Below are 22144 nucleotides of genomic sequence, written 5' to 3' on the forward strand. Positions count from 1 at the left end.
AGGCAGGGAAGAACTGGCACAAATAAGCAGAAGCTGCAGTGAAGTCAAGTTCATTTTCGACACTCAGAACCACCTGTGGATGAAGGCGCTGCTAAGAAAGGTAGTGAGTTCCCCGTGATGTATGTTCTGCAGCAGAAGCTACAGCTCTTCTGGGAAGGAATGAGGCTTTTGTGGATCAGAGTGGGAAGCAGAGTGGGTGACATTTAGGATTCATTCCAAATCCAAGGTTTACCGTAGGGTGATTTTACCATTTCAGCCTCCTAGTGTGTGAAGAAGAACCCCTAGAGCAACTCATAAAGGATAGGGTAGGGTAGACAAAAATAGTGGGCCACAATTTGGACAATGAATGTCAGGTCTGCCTCCACCAACTAAATGTATGACCCTGCTTAGGTGCATTAACTCCTCATACCCTTAATTTCTGTAACTTCAAAATGGAAGGAAATAAATGTCATCACTTTGGGAATTTCTGAAATAGTGATAACTGGCCCCAAAAGTTTTCTGATTAAGCACCAGTTATTTGGGAAATAGAAGGAACTAAGGATATCCTGCCCATGGTACTCTGGCTAATGGTGGAACTGTTGTAGAAGGAGGTCTGTTAGAAGATTATTTCTGTGTATTTTCTGGACCTGGAGTTTGTGGCTAGTCCTTGTGTCTCTCTGTCTCTCTTGTTATTAAGTGAAGGTCTTGTGGACAATTTCTTTCCTTTTCTTTTTGTCTTACTCATTCTGCACCAATACAACTAGTTTCATGACGAGAACTTTCCCCCCTGCTAGAAATAGCCTAGTTCCTCTGGGCCTACTGTATTCTAAGAAATGATACTGCAGCTTTACTGTAATTAATTTTTTCATTTTGCTTTGCAAAACAAACATTTCTACAAAAGACCAAGTTCTTATTCGTCCTACCTACAGAAAACTTCCACTCTGCTTATATCTTTTGTTGTAAGTCAGTTTGTACCTCCAACGTTACTTTGTATTTGGGAGATAACAATGTTAAGTCGTAAGTGTCTGGAGACTGTTTGCAAACCTATGCCTTGGCATAACACTGCTCAGAACACACTTCCCACATGTTAAGAGGAATTTGCCCCTAAATTGTGCTTATAAAAAAAGTGTGGCATATGTAACAAGCTCCATCGTAGGCACCAATCCATACTTTTATATCACTATTCAGGAAGAAAATGATCAGCTCACTTGAGGCGGAAAAAAAAGTCATTTTAATCAAGTGTTGGCATCGGTTCCCTTTATCTGAAAAAGCTGGTAGTGGATTTACAAAGAATGATTCCCCTTTTACCCAAATCTTGGTAATGAGAAACTGACATGAGAACACACTTAATCATCCTACTACCCAACACCTGAGGCCTGGAGCCTCCCACCTGAGTGCTTGGGGAAACAACACATCACACAATTCAAGGGTGAGCCCATGCGCCTCTCTACATCCCACGAAAAATCTGTGCTTCACATACTTAAGCGCTACTTCACTCCATTTCAATAAAAATAGAGTTTAATTTGGTCTCAAAAACTTGCCTTCTCCTAAGTGCGGGATCAACTCTGTAGTACATGTGGCTATTCAGAAAGAAAGGGGGTTCACCACCACTCAGATGCAGGGCGCGAACCTGTATTGTGATTAATTAATTTAGCCTTCATATCAAATGCTTGGAACTATAAAGAAGGCTTACCAGCTCATTTCCAACAACCAAAGGATAAAAAAAAAAAAAAAAATGAATGAAAAGGCTAAGAGATTTAGCAAACAAACTGTTTGCCATTTGGGAGTAACTCAGGGCCACTCAAAAAGGCTCCCTGATTGAAATCAATTAAAAAGAACCAAACACTGACCTTGCTGAAGAGAGCTTAAATATCCCACCTACCCAATAATGGTCCAAAACAGAGCTCCAAAGCCCTGGAGGCCTCATGAATATTCTGAGAATTTAAAATGCCAAGACGGGGGACAGGGAGGAAGAGAGAGATCTATGCTTCTAAATAATAGCAGCCCTCCTGTGGTTTTGCATGGCCTTCCAGGATCCTCTTTTCAAGCTCTTTATTGAAATTGCTTGGGTTTTTTTTACTGATCTCCCGCGAGGGCTCAAAAGCCTTAAGCTAATTACATTTGGCTGAGATATGCTTGATGAGATGGGAAAAATATAAAGCTTTTGAAAGGGTGAAAAATCTCTAACCATCTGCTGGTGGTGTTACTAAAAGAACAAATAGGGGAGAAAAAAGAGGGCTGCTAGCCAGAGTGGAAAGGTACAGGATTTCTTTAATTACTGGGTCAATGAGACTATTACTGCTTGGAATGTCAGAAACTGCAGGCCCAACAAGCTTAGAAGACTAAGCAACAACAGTGCTTAGTGAATAAGCAAAGCCAAACACTGACACCAAAAACGGGGACACATTTTTAAGGGAGAAAAAGGAATCAGGTAGGCTTGCTTTCGAAAAGCATTTCTAATTAGAAATCATCAGTAGTGGGAGAGAGAGAAAGATAGCCTCCTAAATTGGAATTGGGTTTCCAATTCCAATTGGAATTGTACAGATGTACCTCTGTACATCTTTTTGGGTTCTCTCTCATCCTCAAAGGCAGCTTCAGATGGAGTCCTGGCGAGGCACGTTCTTTCTGACAGCATCAGCCAGACAGTTGCTTCTGTTATACTTGGCAATCCAGGTGAACAGCCTGCGTTTGGCTTTCAAATCAATGCCCCAGGTGTTGATTCAATATGGCAAACAGCTTATGTGCATTGCTCTAAAAGCCTGGTTTAGTTTCTCTTTTTCTTTTCTTTTTTAAAAAATAACTAATCCCCTCAAATTCAGCTGAGAAAATGCTGGATTTTGGAAGACAAACTGACTTCAATCAGGTGGAGGACTGCTAAATCAGACTTTATTTTTACTCTGTGTAGGGTAACTCCTGTAAATTGGGTGGCAGTTACGCCCCCCAATCCTATTTTTGTTCCTTTTTTCAACATTTGCAGAGGGAATGCCACTTTCTTTCACATTACTCTGTCTGGCCTCTGTGTTAAATGATGGGTAAGACCGCTCAAACGATGGGAAAATGTTCTCTGAGTTCTTTTCTCCTCATCAAAACCAGAAACACATTTTTCAGGTACACAACTCAAATGCATACTCGGGATTGTCTTAGAGTAGCCCAGGCCTGTATCCCAATGGACAAACGTAGTCCTTTTCTGCATCTTCCTAACCTAGGCACCCAGCCTCTGTGTTCCCTCCTCCATATGGCCTTCTAGACTGGACACTGTGGGAGGGACACATAGCACCATTGCCCATAGGAAGGCACATGTGGGAAGAGAGGCTTAACGTGAAGAGCAGCAGCTGAACTCAGACACACTGGGGTTCAATTTGGGAAGAGGTTCCCATTCCTACCACAGATACCCTAATGTCCGGTTCCAGCTGCTTGTCCTGGTTAACCACAACAGTGCTAAAAGACCATTTCATCCCCTGGTACCTGATGGGAGTCAGCTGGTGTAGATAATAACCAAGGGCTTTGCCAGTGGTTCTCAAGCCCTTTGAAGCCCATTGGCTTCAAACCTACTGAATCAGGAACTCAAGGTATAGAGCCCAGCAAGCCATCGTTTAACAAGGCATCCAGGTAATTTGGATTGACTGAGGAGGTGTATGCTCTCTATCATCTGTCTATCTATGTATCTATGTATCTACCATTTTTGCCATGTTTAGCCACTCCACCCTCCAATGAAATTAAGTCAGAGGGTAAGGCCGAAGGGATTTTCAAAAAGAAGAATCTAACTTTGGATGCCAAATACTAGACTAGTATTGCCATTCAAAGTATGGCCCACAGACCAGCAGCATCACCCACTCCTGGAGCTTAGTAAAGTGTGCAATCCCACACCCACCAAGGTCTACCTTGTCAGACAGAATCTCTGGGGGCAGGGTCTAGAAATCACAAATACTCTAATGCCTAAACACACCTAAATTTGACAGCCACTGTGCTGGAATAATATACCAACCACGTTTGTGGTCAGTTTGGCCTTTAACTATTAGAAAAGTCTTAGGGTCAAAAAGCTCTCCTCATTTTGTGCAACTCGTCGGTCAGAGACAGCCAAATGGGAAAGTCTGTTGGGCATGAATTTCATATCTTGTCCATTTCCAAAACAATATTGGCTGGATATTGAATTTGTTATTTTTCTGAGGCCAGAAAACAGAAACCAGCTGTTTCTTATCCTTCCATTCTTCTCTCCCGCCTTTCCTTCTCTTTCCTTTCCTTCTCCCAGCCTTCATTTCCCTAATGCCTTGGAGTCCTTTTCTTCTAATCTCCCAGAAATGCATAACTATTCGTTTCCACTTACTGTGGCCATGGTAATTAGATTTACCCGAATTAAATCTCAGTTGTGCAACCAACAGAGACTGACATTAAGAAGGGATGGGTCATGATAATAAAAATGCTGCCTAATTTAGCAGAGATTATATAAGCAGGGAGAACTTCATGGTTATTCCCAACTGGAACATGGAAAGATATTGGAGCCTCTCCTTTCTCTGGGGATCTATTAAGACAAGCCTGAATTTTCAACATGGTTTAAAGAAACCATGTTGAGAGGTAATGTATTCCTTTCCTATTGCTGTTGTAACAAATTACCATAGGGTTAGTTTCTTAACATAACACAAATTTGTTTTTGTACGGTTCCAGAGGCCCGAAGTCTGAAATGGGTCTTATGGGGCTAAAATCAAGGTGTCAGCAGAGTTACCTTTCTTCTGGAGCCTCTGGGGAAGAATCCATTTCCTTACATATTTTAGTTTTTAGAGGCTGCTTGCCTTCCGTGTCCCATAGCCTTTTTTATCTATCTTCAAAACTACCAGCATAGTTCTCAGGCATGTGCTCTCTTCTCTCTCTCTGTCCCTGTCTCTGTCTTTCTCCCTCCAGCTCTCTCTGTCTCTGTCTCTCTCAAACACCTCTCCACACATTGTATCTATATTTATCATCTCTATTACTTATCTTATTTAATTACATATAATTACTAGATTTTATGCAAGTTTTATTTTTTGATGGCACAGGATTATTTTAAATATTTTGCTAATGGGAAGAACAGTAGTAATGTAACACACTATGAAATGACTAAATTAATTTTGAAAAGTATTCCCTTACATTGAAACTATATGTCTAAATCTTAACTTACCATACCTCTCTTGATACTGAATATTATCTTATGCACTATGGTCCAAAGTATATGAGAATGAAGGACAGGTTCAGTAAATATCTCGTGTATATTTGAACAATAAACTGAATATTATAAATGGAAAAAAGAATATTCTCCTTTGAAATATGTCTTTAAAAATAAATTTCCACTTCTTTCCCTTTCTTTCCTATTTCTCTGTAGCTTTTTTCTATTTCTATTGGTTTCAATTAAAATCTGAGACTAATAAACTATGACATCTCTGAAACATGAACAGACATGCTTCCATGTCAAAAATGTAAGCTCTAACAATGAAATGGTATTTATTGGTTAGAAACATGACTGATTCATCACGACGTTTCCTTTGAAGATTCACAATGAAATAAAGCGATCACATACAATCAACCCAAACCCCTCACTATTGTTAAAATGCTTACCTCCCTTTTTCTTTTCCTTTTTTTTTTAAATCATTGCAGCAGATGTCATAAAATAAATGTAGTGAAACATTCAAGCAGCAAGCTCCCTAATTGTTTCCATCCTGATTATAAAAAACACATTGAAAGGTAAATCCTCACAGTGAAATAAATGAAAAAAATAATTAACATTCAAAGTACTCCTTATACCACCTGCTCTTTACATACTGTGCTGAAATGAAGGCACCTGATGTATAACGAGTAATAAAAAGAAATTGAGTTTCCTTCTAAAACAGAGAAGTAGCACTTACATTCGAAATCTAAATCAGAATGGATATACCTTTTGTACAATCAATAGGGTCTGGAAGCTCCTTCATCTGAGTTAAGTGGTCAAGTCTAAATTCAAGTACAGAAAATATTTTATCTAATATATATCATATATTATTTTGTCACTATTTGTTGTTTTTTTTAGAAAATATTTTATGCCAATAGATGTTGAGTTTCTGTGGTCTTTGAAAGCAGATACTCCAACCATTATCTGAGTTTAAGCTCATATGTTAAAACCTGACTTAACAATATTTTGGTCTTTACAACAAATTGTGTAAATGGACATAATTACACATTCATATTATTACCATCCCTAACTATGCACCCCACTCACCTTACAGATTAGACCTGCATTTTTGTTAGTTCTGTCACCTAATGGTCTTTCTGTAAAAATGGTTATGATTAGGATGTTTAGCCCAATGGTCCTAATGCAGGTCTCACTTGTAGTATACTTAGAAAAAGCAAAGTTTGGTTCACTGGTAAATAGGTGGAATCTCCTATTATTTTTTTATTTGTATTTAAAATTTTTTTTGAACATTTATTATTATTTTAAAATATTTTATTTATTTATTTTGGAGTAGGGTCAAGGGAGAGGGACAACAGACATGGTGCTGAGTGCTGAGCCCCATTGGGGGAGGGGGGAGTAGGGAGGGCCTAGATCCCATGGCCCTGAGATCATGACCTGAGCCGAAATCAAGAGTTGGAGGCTCAACAGATTGAGCCACCTAGGATCTGCATAATCTCCTTTTAAGCAGTGGCAAAAAAAAAAAAAAAAGAAAAGTGTTTATCGGTAACTTAAATTTTTATTCTGAGGGAGAAAGAGCCAAGACTTTGGAGTACTCCTTCTCACCATCCAAAGTGTGAAATGCTTGGGGTCCAAGTCACATTGTTTTGGGTTGCCTCTAATGGATGCTAACATCAACATGAGAGGGGGCCATTTTCTTCCAATCCCTCAGTTTGGAGAGGGGTGTGGGCAGAGCAAAAGCTGTGCCTACAGCTGAGCAAAGCATTTTGGGAATAAACCAGCATTTGCAACATAATGAAACATATGTGCATATATGTCAGTGTGTATTAATGAAAACTATGTAATTTAGAAGTTCTTGCATGATAATGAGTGGCTTCACATTCAGGGTAACTTTGGCTACATTCACACATATGGTATAGACTAAGGATCTGCGATTTTTTTCTGTAAAGGGCCAGATAGTTTCAGGTTTTGCATGTTTTAATACAATTTTATTTGTGGACACTGAAATTTGAATTTAATAGAATTTCCATGTCTCACAAATTATTATTCTTTTCCCCCCACCAATTAAAAGTGTCAAAACCATTTTTTTTTTTAGCTCACAAGCCATATAAAAAGAGACAGTAAGGCCAGATTTGGCTGATGGGTTGTAGCTTGCTAGAAGCCACAGATCACCCCTCAAAGATGGTTTCATTTCATCTTTCCAGCAACTCCAAGAGACATGAGGACAACTACATCTCTCACTAAAGAGAATACTAAGGCTCCAGGAGGCTTAAGCAGCTTACTTACTTATATATAAGTAAGGTATATAATACATAGTAATAATATCTATATGCAATGGGTATATATGAACACAAAAAATAAGAAAAATATATATAAGAAAAATTTGTTTATACTGTATATAACCAGAATGCATATTATTTGCTTACTTTTATATAAACAAATCATATTTCTTATGCTTTTTTTTCACTATTCCATACAAATCCTATACCAAACGCCAGCAGGGTGAAATAAATGTCATACATCTATGGTCCTGATTGGCTGTATATGTCAATATTAGGTGCTTAATAAGTATTTGTTGAATGAATGGAACAATTTCTCACTCTCGGTTATATGATACGCAATAGGAAACGGTATATGAATGTGCTGGCAAGGATCCTACTTCTAGTCAGATTTTTGAGTTAGAAGGAAAAACTAACTTTACTTAATTATATCACCAGTAATTAAGTTTTCCTTACCTAGGCTTAGTGTTGTTTGCACAGTGAAATAAATACATTTTGTAATACTAAGGTGCATTGTTTCCATATCTTAACATCTATGAAATAGAGAATTGTTAAATTTTTGTTGGCTGGGATACTGTGATGAAATTAACTGATCCTATATAGGCACTAACATCAAAAACACAAATACCCAAACTTGTAGAATGGGTTTCAATGACTTAGACGAAAATCCTTGGAAATAGTAGTGAAACAGGGAAGGAGCTGAGGGAGTAGTTCATCAGAAGTGTTCAGCAACAGTCTCTAAGTGAAAAAGTAAGGTAGCTCTATCTTAATAATAATAACACAGTTCCTTTTAATTTCTTTATGGATACTCTTAAAGTCTGAACCATCAAGTGTTTAATAGCACAGAGGACAGTATTTGTGAAACAACACAGATACTGATCATTCTGATTGAAAGTGATTCAGAAGGAGACTCTGAATCTGATGAAGTTTTAGCAATATCTTAACTAATTTATTTAATACATTCCTATGTTTAAGTATTCTCTAGTTATTGATGATAAAATTCTACATCTAGTTATTTTTTTTAAAAGATTTTATTTATTTTGAGAGAGAGCACAAGCAAGGGCAAAGGGCAGAGGAAGGAGAAGCAGACTCTCTGCTGAGCAGGAGCCTGACGGATGTGGGGCTCCATCCCAGGACCCCAGGATCAAGACCCAGGCTGAAGGTAGCTGCTTAACTGACTGAGCCACCCAGGTGCCCCTATGTCTAGTTATTTTAATAGTTATAAAATAATTATAAATTATTTCAATAGTTATAAGATAAGATGTCTAAATGATAAGAAAATGTATCTTACTTTAACTGGCAAGATTTAAAAAAAATTTTTAATGATAAGTAAAATAATGGTGCATCTTACAATTGCAGCATCTTAAAAGTATACGTACATCCACAGTATATGTTCATCTATGGTATATGTAGAATAGCAAATAGCAGCCCTTAGCACAAAATGATACAAATAAATGACAATCTCAGAGATGTAATTAGAGGTTGCTATCCTACCCCAACACTGCTTTGGTACTTTATCATTGTCTGTTAAACCTATCATACAACCAACATTGGCAAATTCAGTGAAATGGGAAAAAGGGTAAAAATGACAGTTTTACCTTCAGTGTACTGCCAAGAAAAATTGTCTAATACTTGACAATGGGTAAAAGAGCTCCCTGGGTATCCCTTCTCTGGAAGGCTGGATGTTGTCCAGCATGCTCTCTGGAACTATCTGATTCTATTGGGTGTTATTCCTTTGATTAATTTTCTGTCAACTAGACTATTGTACACATCTGTAGAGATAGAAGTTAACTTGTAGAAAACTTGTAATATTGAAAATAAGACTTGTTGGCAGCTGTGCAAATGCATTCAGTTTGGTGGAGAAGAAGGAATACATTTTATTGTCCTATATGACATTCAAATTTTAGTACCCCTGAATGTTACGTGTGTATGTGTCTATGTGAGGCTACATTCAGTATTCCTGATTGCATGTGCATTATGGAAATAAATACATCTAACATTTTCTTTTGAATCAGTTTTATATCTTTCTAGTTTCCTCATTAATTAATGATTTAAAGAAAATCTTTTGCATGTATCCACTTTATATTCGTAAGATACTCATGATTTTATCTTTCTGAAAATGACAATTTAACATTATTTACTATCTTGGAGAGGAAGGCAAATATAATGAATATGTCACCCAGTGTTCACAATTTACTCACTATCTTTAGAGGAGACTAATTGTCTGAAATAGTTAAGGACGTATGCAAAATAATATTATGCTTAGATGCAAGTAAAAATCTTTTCATTAGATGTGATAAGAATTAAGGAATTCTTAATTCCTTAATGCCGTACAGAGAGTTGCAGAACTCTAACGGAGCTGACAGGAATAAAAAGTTCCACACCTGGAGACAGAATTCTACTTAAGGGAGAGGTCTGTTTCATCTTTGCAAATTACTCTGATAAGCCACATCGCCATACGCCTCAGGGCAAGACCAGACAACCTAAGCATGCTACAACGTCAAATTGGAAATGAAATTGGGGAGTTAGGAAGGGGAGAAAATACAAAAAGACAAAGTGGATCCAGAAACAAAGCTGGCTGCTAGAGATTTATTAGAAGAGACGGCCTCTGAAAATTCCCCAGATAGGATAAGGATGGACTAATATTGACAAGTTTTGATCCTATACATATCCTTAAGTTTCTTCCCCCACTTACATGTAAAATGGAGGTTTGGGTTAAATTCTTCTAAATCTTAAAAGATAAGCTGATCCCAGCAAGCTAGAAGATTTGGCCAATAATATTATAATGTTATTATTCAAGAAGCATGATATATACTTTCTTACTGAGCCAATGCTGAATCTAAATTTACACACATGCATGCAGATATACAGTGTGGAAGCCAAAATTACTATTGCAGACATGAATATACTATTCCTTCTTCTGTGTTTTTTAACTTTAAAATTATAGGTCAGGTACATTTTTATTTGAAGGAGAAACACACAGAGGATTAGCAGTCCAAAAATGAATTTTAAAAAGTCATATCAATGTAAATATAAAGATTGTATCTTTACTTGTCATACAGTGCAATTTCAATGAGCTGATTCTATATATATGTATATATATATATATATATATATATATATATATATATATATTGCCTACATACAGATATGCAGAAAACTGAAGTAATTTAGCTTAAAAGGTCATAATTTTTATGTTCAGTATATTTAACCAATACAAGGAATTGAATTGAATACAACCAATACACAAATATCTTATATTCTAAAGTAAATTTTTGGTTGACAAATTCCAACTACAAAATACTGATCAGGACAGAAGACCAATAACAGAAGAAACTACCTAAACATGAAATGGCCCTACCCAAACTAAACTGTAGTGCTATTCATGTGAAAAGCACAGCATTATGAAAGTCTACTTCATTTGAAAAGATGAGATAAAAAGACTTTCTGAAAATATAGAGTTCCAGGAAGTTAATTACCCAAGATGCAAGTTCATGTAATATTTTGTTTGAATCAAAAGCATGCCCGAACTATGATTTTCTAGAGCAAAGATCACAGGTTGGAGGAGGAAAAGCTGAATGCCATGGATGCTGTGTGTTGCTACATTGCTGGCATCTAGGCTGCTTTTCAAGGAGAGAGGGAAGGCTCTGTCAGCGATGTTAGAATCCCATAAATGGTGGAAAACACCAAGGGCTGTTAGAAAAATATTTCTAACAAACAAAATGAATCCCTATTGGATTTGATTGGTAGAAGCAGAAGAAAAAGTGATTCACTAACTATGTGTTCCCCAAAAGATGAAACAGTGGCCAGAGGAGCTGTAAGAAAGGATGTTTCCCACATAGATAAGAAAGATGGTGATGGAAAGCCAGCCTGGTTCCGAGTACAATTTGGGTGTAAACCAAATTTGAGCTGAAAAGCATTTTTTTCTGCCATATTGAAAGTATCTTCGGGGAATAATTGGCTGTCCAATAACTGGTTAAGTCACAAAATAAAATATGGTTGACTTAACTGATGTTTTTGTCTGGTCTAGGGCACTTCTGCATTTTTATGAATAAAATGAAACAAGTGAAACTGAGTAAGACCTCTGAATTGGGCTTTCTCAGTGCATTGATGACCATTGGCCCCCATGTCACCTCCCCTTGTTTTATTAAGAGTGCGGTTCTCTGGCCTTCTGTGAAAATTTGTAAAACTGCATTATTGAGTTCACAGTCCGCATTGTACAATCCCAGAGACTGGGATTCATAGAAGGTAAAGAACTGCCTGGAGCCACAGAGCCAGAGCCAGAAACCATGTTTGTCAGAGGCCAAAAAAACTAGCCTACCAACATGATAATTTATAATTTGTGACCTTTTAGTTCACCTTCTACTTGTATCCCCCATCTACACCTATCTTTTCCCAAGAAAGTCTTAGGCCAGAACATAGGTCTTAAGTTTCCAGTAACATTTTGGTCAATCATAGATAAATAAAGAATTACTATTTTATGTTATACTGATCAATGGTACAAGGAAAATAATTGGGATGTATGCCTTCTATGGAACACGTGAAGAAAAATTCCAATATATTCCTAATAAATCATACATGCAAATTATTTGATTATAATAATGACATGATTTTAATATGGTTAAGATTTTATGTAAAATATTTCTAAATTCAACTAGAAATAAAAATCTTCAGAAAAATGTTTTAACTGGCTTTCTATTGTACGCTAAAAACATGAGATTCTGTTTAGAGGAGATCTCCTATAACATTACTTTCCTATTAGGTTATCAGCCTAAATGGTGCTATTTTACTGGATTTCATATGTGCTGCAGATCCTGCTGCGAAAGCATAAAACTGGACTCATTTAGAAAGAGGCAATGTGGCTCTATGAGAAAAACTGCCATATGTGAAACCTCACTTTATGCCTGTTGAAATTTTTGTATTTCAGATCTCCCAGGGATATGTCCATTGTGCTATTGTATAATTTTATCAGCATGAACTTCTGCTGAATATTTTCTCTTCTTTTCAAAAACCCATATTTTGGTAGAGCTAACTTAAAAACTTAATGTTGCAACATCTGTGCTCATACACCTGGGAGCCATAGAAGATGTATCCTGAAGATTATCTACATTTTCTAATCTTATAGAATGCTACAAAATGAGAAAAAAAGGTTATACATTTTTTTCTGGTCTGAATTTTTTTTTTTGAAAGCAACCACTTTCTGTCTCCTTGGATTCTAAAATAACACAACCAATATTTCTAAAGCTATAAGGATATCCTGACAAATATAATGGAATATTCATATATTTCTGTTTTCAGATAAATTTCTAAGACATCTTAAAACTTTCCATTAATAGATACTGAATATACACAAAACCTTTATTTTATTTGAGCTTTATTCTCAAATGTTTTCAAACAAGATTCTAATAACTCTATGAGTCTAGAGAAAGCGAAAAAAAAATATTCTCATTTGATTTATTTAGTATGTTTACCCCATGGATCTGCCAATAGATCAATGGCATCTTCTTTTAAAAATAGGAATTATGGTTGGATCAGCACTTTCCAAATAGAAGACTGACATCTTGACACAGAAAAAGGAGTTTCTGAATAGAGAGAAATGCCTTCCACCTCACCTTTCATTAATTGTTCTATCTTTATAGAAAAGAATATACATATCAAAACTGCCTGCAGGAGACAGTGCTAAAAAGGGAAAGTGCAGAACAATGTTTTTCATTGAAGGAAAGGGAGAATGTAAAGTTTTTATGAATTCAAAATAGTTAGGAAGGACCACAAAGGGACTTAAGAAACTCCACAAGTGGACTCTCTCGACTCTGTCATAATTTATCAAAGCATGAGAAATACTAAACACCAAGTGCTTTCTATGAGCAGGTATTGGGATTTCTGTACATGTGCCAACTTATTAAAGTTTCTCCACAATGGTAGGTGGCAGGTAATTTTGTCTTTGCCATCTTACAGAGGAGGGAACTGAGGCACTGCAAGTTTGAATAACTTGCCCAAGGCCACCCAGCTTGTCAATGTGGGGCAGAGCTACTCCACAGAGTCCTGGATCTACATTACCCCACTTTCCTTCCGTGACTTTCCTTTATGTGTAGCAGGCTCGCTATTAACTTTTACTTTGAAGCAAGGAGTAAGATGACAAGGGGAGTATTTTTAAGTTATTTCAAATGTAAACACAAACAGGTGAGGCAGGGCCAGGGTTAATGTCTCCCAGAAAGAAGAGTAGGGAAAACCGTTAATTTGAGGCAACAGGCGGGTTATTACTCTCCTGTAGTGAAAAGTCACATTTCAAAAAAGGCAATCCAACTTCAAAGTCACTATCAGCAAGTAGCAGATTTTGGCCTTCACTTCTTTCTCATGTGCCATTCCCCCTGTGTGATAGAGGATGGGCATCCCTGCAAGGGAGAGGCAAGCAGATATTTAATTCTCCAGTAATTAGAGGAGGCTAGATGCTGGAGAACCTCTGGAAGAAGGGACGCGTGTCGGCAAGTGCTGAAAGCCAGTTTTTCCCTCGCAGGTCAAGTTAAAAAGAAGAAAATGTACCAGTTATTTGATGTTCCTCTCTTGCATGTCTTGAGGCACAATACACAAAGTAAATAATTTCCGCTATAGAGAAATTAAACAGGCAGGCAAGACATTGTGTGTTTTACATTAGAGAAGTACAATTGAAGAGCGCAGTGACGTGTATCGGTGTCTGAAGGAAGGGTCCTAGAAAATCTCTGTTACGTCATCAGACAGGAAATATATCCGATATGCCATTTACTTGACCTGCCAGGAACATGGTGCCGTGAACCTGAACTAGGATTTACAATAGAGAAAAAGCTATTAGAAGCAAAGAGATGGAAGATATTGTGCTCTCAATGCAGTGGAAATTAAAAAAAAGGATGTTGAAATCACTAACAGGGCTTAGTAATTAAACTGTGTCAATGCCCCTGCCATGAAGAGTTCATAATTTGGAAGCTGTAGTTACTATTGACCTGATTTTACTATTGAGATCATGTCTGCCTTTTAATTTGGAACCAAAATTGATCACTGTGTTCTATAAACAAGGCCTTGACAGTTGTTACTTTGCAAATGCTTTGCAAACACATATTTATTTAAGAGCAGCATGATTGATGATATAGTATACCAGACAAATCATTTCATTTTTTATTTCATATTTGAGATTCTTTTAAGAGATTGCTTTATAATTTAAAATGGAGTTCATCAAGTTCTTCAATAAATATAAAATTTCTTTGATAATAGTTTTTTAAAATAGATATTTTAAAAAGATGCCTGTCTTTACTCCAATATATTGATTTGATGGTCCAAGCACTGCTTTAAAATTTACAAAGTGTTCATTCCTCCTGTGTCTTCAGAAATCATTATAATGCTCATTTACTTTTTTAAGAGTAAATATTACTGCAACCCAGTATTAGTGGACAAAGCTTGCAATTTAGAAGGTTCATATAATGTGTATATTTGACATAAATTGCTTCCTTAATCACTACCATATGAAGGATGACAGAAGGAAATCAATACAGAAAGGTTTATCTTTGTGTTTCAAAGCCATCTCACACTTTCTAAGACTCTCATCCATCTAGTCCATAATTTCAATTTCTTATAGGCTTTCTCAATACTGTGATTTTTGTATTCATGATTTTTAAATTAAATTGAAACGAATAATAAAAAACATCTTCAAACTTCTTGAAAGGACAAAAAAACCTGTTAATGTATCTTCTTTTGCTACTTCTAGATTTTATTCTACTCTCACTAGTAGGATCAGGATGAAAGAACTGCTCATTTTCCCCCTTTACAGATCGCTATTGCCAGATGATAACTGATGGTTGCATTCTAGGTGGAAATCCAAAGAAACTCTTTATTCTTGATAGGTTAATTTAAGAGCAGTGCTACCTTTTTCACCTTCTTTGTCTTCTTGGTCATCTGTTAGCGGGATCACTTCTGGTTGCTCCACAGTCGTGGCATCTTCTTGGTTTGGCAAAAGCTCTAAATAGAATGAGACAGAAGGATACTCAGGGATATTTTAATTGGAATCATTGAGAAAATACAGTGACTAAAGCAGAGAAAGTTAATGTGTGTTTTTTTTTTTTTTAATTTTTCCCCTTCAAGTTTTAAGAAGCACATAAAGCAGAATACTATTGCCATTCTCTGGTAATCATTGCCTAACACATACACGCACACCACTCACAAACAGCAGGACAGACAGTCATGGTTCACAGTTTCATCTCATTCTCTGATAACAATGCATTCTGGTTTCAATACCTTCTGTTTCCATATATGAGCTCTGGGAGTCTGCCTCAAATTTTATTTCATTCTTTGTTGAATCATGCTCTTGTCCTGTCAAGAACAGCAATTGAAAAAGAAGAGAAATGAGACATGCATGACTGTAGATTTATCCCTGGTTTGAAAAAGCAAAACATTCAGAAACGGTGTTTTGATCATGCATGGAGAGGCAGAGAGCAATTTCAAACCAAAGTGGACAATTTTGCCAATCATCAAATTTATGTCAATTATTTTATGAGAAATAGCCAGGTAATTAGGCAAAAAATCTCTTCTTTGAACTGACTGGTATAACTGGTGTTTAGCTTATCAATGCACTGAACACTGATGAGCACAACCTGGAAGTTTTGAAATTTTAAATAATTCCTGTGCTGTATGGCTATTCTACACCTAAGAAGATATATACATTAAGATATATAATCTTAATGTATATATAAGATATATACATTAAGATATATACATTTAAGATATATACATTTAAGATATATCTCTTTAAGATATATACATTTCCTGTATTGAGGATTCCTAGAAAATCAAAACACTAGTATTCTCATTGTCCCATTAAAAGATCATGAACAACTTAAGTAATATGAGCACACAGGGGTTGGGTCACCTAACAGCTCAACTATTCTGTTAAGACACCTACTAAATATGGCAAAGGTGAGGAGAGAATTCAGCCAACGCTTGATTACTCCAAAGCTGATTAGTAATGTTTTTTTGTTGTTGTTTTTTTCCCACACCCTCTGGCTTCTCCCCCTCCCCTGTACAGTTTCGAATATTTAAGTGCTCATTAAGAGAGGAAATTGAAATCTGTCCATTTGCCTCATTTTAATGAAAGGTTTTATACTGAGAATATATTTTTTTTTTATGCTGAGAATATTGAACTGTTGAATTAGAAAAATCCATAGCTTAGAGTTGGTTATAGGCCTGAAGAGGATATAGAGGGGGCTCTGTTGGGCACATTCCTGTGATAGACTGCATTATTGTTTCAACTGGTCCCTACTTCTTCCCGTAAGAGGATTCTACTTCCATGTCTGTGACCATGTAACCTGCAATGGCCGCTATGGCCGCTATGGGACAAGTGTTTATTCCCATCTGACTGATACCAGGTCTATTGGGGTGACTTAGTTTACAAAATGGCACAGCAACACACATGATGTGTACTACATTTGAGCAGAAGCTTCAAGATCCATTGCATGTTTTCCTCCAACTTTCTTGATCCTAAGAGAGTATGCTACTTCAATCTACATCCTGGAATGAAACACATGGAGCAGAACCACACAGAGACACAACACACCTTTGTTGTAAGCCAATGGGACTTTTAGGATTATTTTTAGGATTATCCAGCAAAGCTAACTGCTGCAACACTTTATTACAGTTTCCTCTTTAATGCAACTATTCTTAAGCTGCCCACTATATGGCTTCCCTTTGGTTCATTCTCTGCTAGCATGACCCCAAAAAGAAATTTTTTGACATCGTTCCTTTCAAGCTCAATTTTAATCAAAAGGATCTGATAAAATAATTACAACAGAGGTATATTTATCCGTCTGATCACTGAAGCTAAATATCTCAAGCTGTCTTTGATGACTGTCATCACTCCTAAAAGTCACTACAATGCCAAGTCTTGACGCTTCTGCAAAATGTTTCTCTTTTCCCACTTTCCATTTCCTCTTCCCCTTTCCTCATTCAGGGATACATTCTTTCTCTTGGATCTGTTACTGTCTTCTCTTATAGTCTATCCAGTGTATTGCTAGCAGAAATGCCTTTTAAAACACGGATTTGATCAAGATGTTTCCCTGCTGATAAACTCTATTCACTTCCATTCTTTTTTTTTTTTTTTTTCACTTCCATTCTTCTCTCAAAAATACAGGAGTTCAAGCCTCATCTCAGACCTACAGTCAGATTATGCATTTTAACAATATTTCTAGGTGATCTGTATATGCAGTAAAGCTTGAGAAGTGCTGGCATACAGCATATACGTGTATCTGCAAATTATTTATCCTATTAAAAATGCCAGACTTGCCCTAGACATTTCATATACATTATCTCTAATTACCACATTAGCTCTGAAAGTAAGTATTGTGATCCCCATCTGCTTTCAAAATTTCCAACTGGGTTTATCTGACTACAGATTCTTTCTTCCTCTTTGTTTTGCCTGGGAATGTCTTTATTTGTTTTTTAATTTTTAAGCTGAAGTATATCTTGCTTATATAAAACATACAAGTCGTAAGTACATAGCTTGATGACTTTTCACATACGTATACAAGTATCTCCCTGTGTGATCACCACCCAGAACAAGAACACTTCTAGCACGAGTGGTGCTCTTTTGGAACCAATGGATATCCCACTACAGACAAAAGGTAATAGTTTTGCGGGTTTTTTTTTTTTTTTTGAAATAGAACTTACACTATATGCTTTCTTGTAGCTTGCTTTTTCACATGTTCTCTGTGAGATTAATTCCAGTTGTTGTGTATACCAATTGCCAATTCTTTTTCACTGATGTATACTATTCCACTATCCAAATATATTATGTCCTATGGATGTTGCATTGTTTTCTGTTTGGAGCCATTATGAAGAACACTGCTAAAAACATTCTTGTGCATGCCTAGATATATGTATTCATACCACTTGGGTATAAGCTCAGGAGTGATATTAGTAAGTAATCAGCAATGCATACATTTGGCTTTACTAAATCCTGAAAAACAGCATTCTGAAGAGTTTGTTCCAATTTGCACTCCCACCAGAAATGTATGAGAATTCCATGTGTGCCTTTTACCCTTTAGACAATTTGATGATACTACTAATGACAAAATTCTTTTATATGAAGAAGAAAGCTGTGCAAAATCTTTCACCCATTTTTTTCATCTTTGGGTACTATATAAAGTGGTGATACTACACTATGGGTCATTTATTCTACAATGTATTATGTGCTACTAAATGGCAGATATGTCAGGTGCTGGAAATAGGTCTTAAATAAAATAGATATAATACTTGGCCTCAAAATGCATAGTTGCAAGGAAAAAGGCATTAAATGTACATAAAGTTCTTTCTAGAAAGATGTGAAGCAGAATTCCAAATTTATGAAAAATCCACTTAGCAGATGTTTATTTTTATTATTTATTTACTTATTTATTTTTTGAGATTTTATTTATCCTTTCATGAGAGACAGAGGCAGAGACATATACAGAGGGAGAAGCAGACTCCCTGCAGGAGCCCAATGTGGGACTCTATCCCCAGACCCCAGGATCACATCCTGAGACAAAGGCAGATGCTCAACCACTGAGCCACCCAGACATCTCAGCAGACTTTTTGATCACGGGAAACTGAGAGAGATAGCCAATATATTGGACAACAACATCAACACTGAGGAACTCTCAAATAGACTAAATGAAATAAGATGGAATTTGACAAGGATAAGTGCTAAATTTTAAAACCAAGTTTATAAATCCAACTTCTAGGAGTGAGATGGGAGGAAATAAATCCTATTTCCAATAAAACTAGAGCCACAGATTTTGCATTCCAAGTTTACCCTAGATAAATACTGGATAGATACCAGTATGGCTGGATGGAAAGAAGGATTATAGCACATGGAAAGTGAAGGGGATTTTTCCACTTATTTCCTGGCAAACATCTTGCCTGGTTAGCTATTCCTAGCTATCCTAATGAACAGGGGACTTAAAACTGAAACATAATAAAAGAGGGGAATTATAGTAAGGGAAAAATATTTTTGTAAAAGATATATTCAACGGGATGAGCACTGGGTTTTATTCTGTATGTTGGCAAATTGAACACCAATAAAAAATAAATTTATTATTAAAAAAAGATATATTCAGAAAAACAAAAGCAGTGTTTTTGTGTTTGCAATGAACTCTGAGAACTGATGAATAAGGAAATGAAAAGATGGATTGACTGAAGAGGAAACTGAGACAATCAGAAAAATCTACAAGCCTAAAAACACAATAACAGCATAAACATGGACAATGGATGTCATAAGAGAGAATGAATGCTATTCATATATTAGTGAATGCTGTTCATAAATTAATGTTTCAGAAATCAAAGTTTTGAATTAAAATTCATTAAGAAAGCAAAAGTCAGGGAGAAAAATGACACATGAAAAGATGATATATACAGAGGACAGAAAATAGCAATAGAATTTCTAATTAATGGATTAGAGGAAGTCTAAGCAACTATTTTTTTTATGTGATAGCAACCATTAAAAATATATTATGAGATTTTCAAGGACTGTAGAACATAGAATATGATTTCATTTTTTGTAACTATGGAATCATTACATATGCCTTTATATGTATTTAGATTAGTGGGGACAAAAACTGGAAGGCTTTATCTCCTATTTAACACTGATTATCTTTGGATGGTAGGTGGAATTTTAATTTACAGAATTTTTATTTTGCTAACCTGCATTTCATATTTTACAACAAATGCATATTATCTAATTTAATAATTATAATGAAACAATTTAGAAAACAAAAATGCTTTCAGTGATATCATAGAAGAAAAAACTATAACTAAAAGGTGTTTGTGGTTAGCTAAATTCAGTTACTTTGGCTTGATATCTATTGTACTTGAACTCTAAAAAACATGGGAAATTCAGCTGTTGAGTAGCTCTTTCTTCTTGCATATTCTTCTTTTTCTACTTTTTTTTTTTTTTTTTTTTTTTTGTCTTTTGGCCAAATCACCTACCTTTCTTCTATGTCACAACCTACTCATCATTTTCTAAACACCTTATGTTATTTCTTGCCTTTGTGTCCACTTAACGTGTATTCTCACTGGTTGAAATATCCCCATTTCCCCTCTTTCTATCTGATAAAATTCTCTTCATCTTTCAAAACTAAGTCATCAACTTACCTTTCTTTGTGACGTCCTCTAAATCACTAGTCAGAATCAATCATTTTTATGTTTTTGCTTATTGAATTCCTTTGCTCATTTATCTGCTTATTATTCTCCTTACCACATTGTAATATAGTGGTATCTCTTGGTCTCTCTTACTGGGCTATGAACATTATGAAACTGTGCTTTATTCATATTTCCCCTCCCAGAACCTACTAATGAGTGATCGATAAATGTTTAATTAACTGGCTGTCCATTACAGCATGCATCAATGTCTGCAAATAGTAATTAGGGATTATAACTTATTTTCTATTGCATCCTTTAGCAACAAGGTAAGTGCCTTTGGCTGCATATCCATATATATTTATTACAAAGAACCCTGAAGGAAGAACTTAAGTTTTAGGCAAATCACAACCTCTTTGGGCTTCAGGTTCATTATCTATTTACTTTTAAGGATGCAAAACTGGATAATAACTTAGATTCCCTCTATCTATGGCATGATATGAGGCTCTGTCTCCTCGTGAAGTTTTTAGTTACCACCAATGTTTGTTTATTGGGTGGATGATTTTGAGAGAGGACGTTCACTGTTTGAGTGAGCCTCATTCCCTATCACTGTGGTGATAGGGAACCGACCCCACACCTACTCTTGGGTCACTGCGGGGAACTTTGACTCATCATTTGCAATTTGGCTTTGTCGTATGATGAAGGCAAAGAGTAGAGCATTCAGAGAAGAGAAGCAGCCACTCTGTTCCTGTGTGTCCCCACTCCCAGCGCCCCACTTGATAAATCTTCACAGGAATTCAATCAGGGATAGGAAGACAGTGATTCTACAGGGCCTGCGGCACCTGCTGTTGGGGGGACTGCTGGTGGTGGTGGCAGCCTAAGGCTCTTGATGAATACTAGGGATTTTTCTCTTTGACTAGTAAAGGCTGGCATTTCACTTTGAGGATAAGAGGCCATTGCAAAGTTCTTTTGGAGCATTTCTCTCTTCTGCCTTTTCACTTGTCCCCACTCTTGATCTGTTTCACCTGTGTGCTTTACATATTTTAGCAATCTTTTCTTGAAACAGAAATACAGGTATTTTCTTCTTTCTAATTTTTCTGAAATGAAGTCAATAAAAAACAGGGAGAGAAGTGAAGTGCACAGCTTTGAAATCCAAGAATAATCATATTTTCTCATTCCTGAGGCAAGCCAGGACTGGGCATATTACTCAAAGAGGAGGTACATGTGAGCTCCTTGCCCTGCACCCAGGCCTGCTGTGTGTTAATGATGACTCCAGGGGTCTCCAGCCCTTCTGTCTTTCTCTGCAGTGCGCTCAGACATTCCATGTTTCATCTTGCTTCTTGACCCCATGCAGGCAAGCTTTATGTTTGCTTCTCCACATTCAGTCTAGTTGAATTCCACCCACTGTCCTCTGCCCTAATCCCTCCTGGCAGAGGAAACAAAGGAACATAAAGGGTCCCACAGTTTATGTATATATTTTTATATAGTGAACTCAATCATCCATGCTAATGGGAGGGGACTATTAGAACAGATAATCCAAAAATCCATTCACTTTTCTTTAGAAATAGATCACGTGATTATTTCTTGGAGCCCTGGTAATTAAGTTTGGCTCAAGCTAATGCTTTAA

General features: G+C 36.4%; 1 protein-coding gene across 4 annotated transcripts in view; it reads right to left on the minus strand.

Annotated features, from left to right (window-relative positions):
* MACROD2 (mono-ADP ribosylhydrolase 2) overlaps positions 1–22144 on the minus strand; it is a 1919734-nt gene that overhangs the window by 49642 nt on the left and 1847948 nt on the right. For all 4 annotated transcript variants that reach the window (XM_077872168.1, XM_077872167.1, XM_077872166.1 and 1 more), the window contains exons 15-16: positions 15649–15723; positions 15280–15372 (exon numbers count right to left, since the gene is read on the minus strand). In XM_077872168.1, the coding sequence (XP_077728294.1) occupies positions 15280–15372; positions 15649–15723 (168 nt within the window). The remainder of the gene's footprint in view (positions 1–15279; positions 15373–15648; positions 15724–22144) is intronic.

The sequence above is a fragment of the Canis aureus genome, chromosome 26 (assembly GCF_053574225.1).
Source record: "Canis aureus isolate CA01 chromosome 26, VMU_Caureus_v.1.0, whole genome shotgun sequence".
Taxonomy (NCBI): Eukaryota; Metazoa; Chordata; class Mammalia; order Carnivora; family Canidae; genus Canis; species Canis aureus.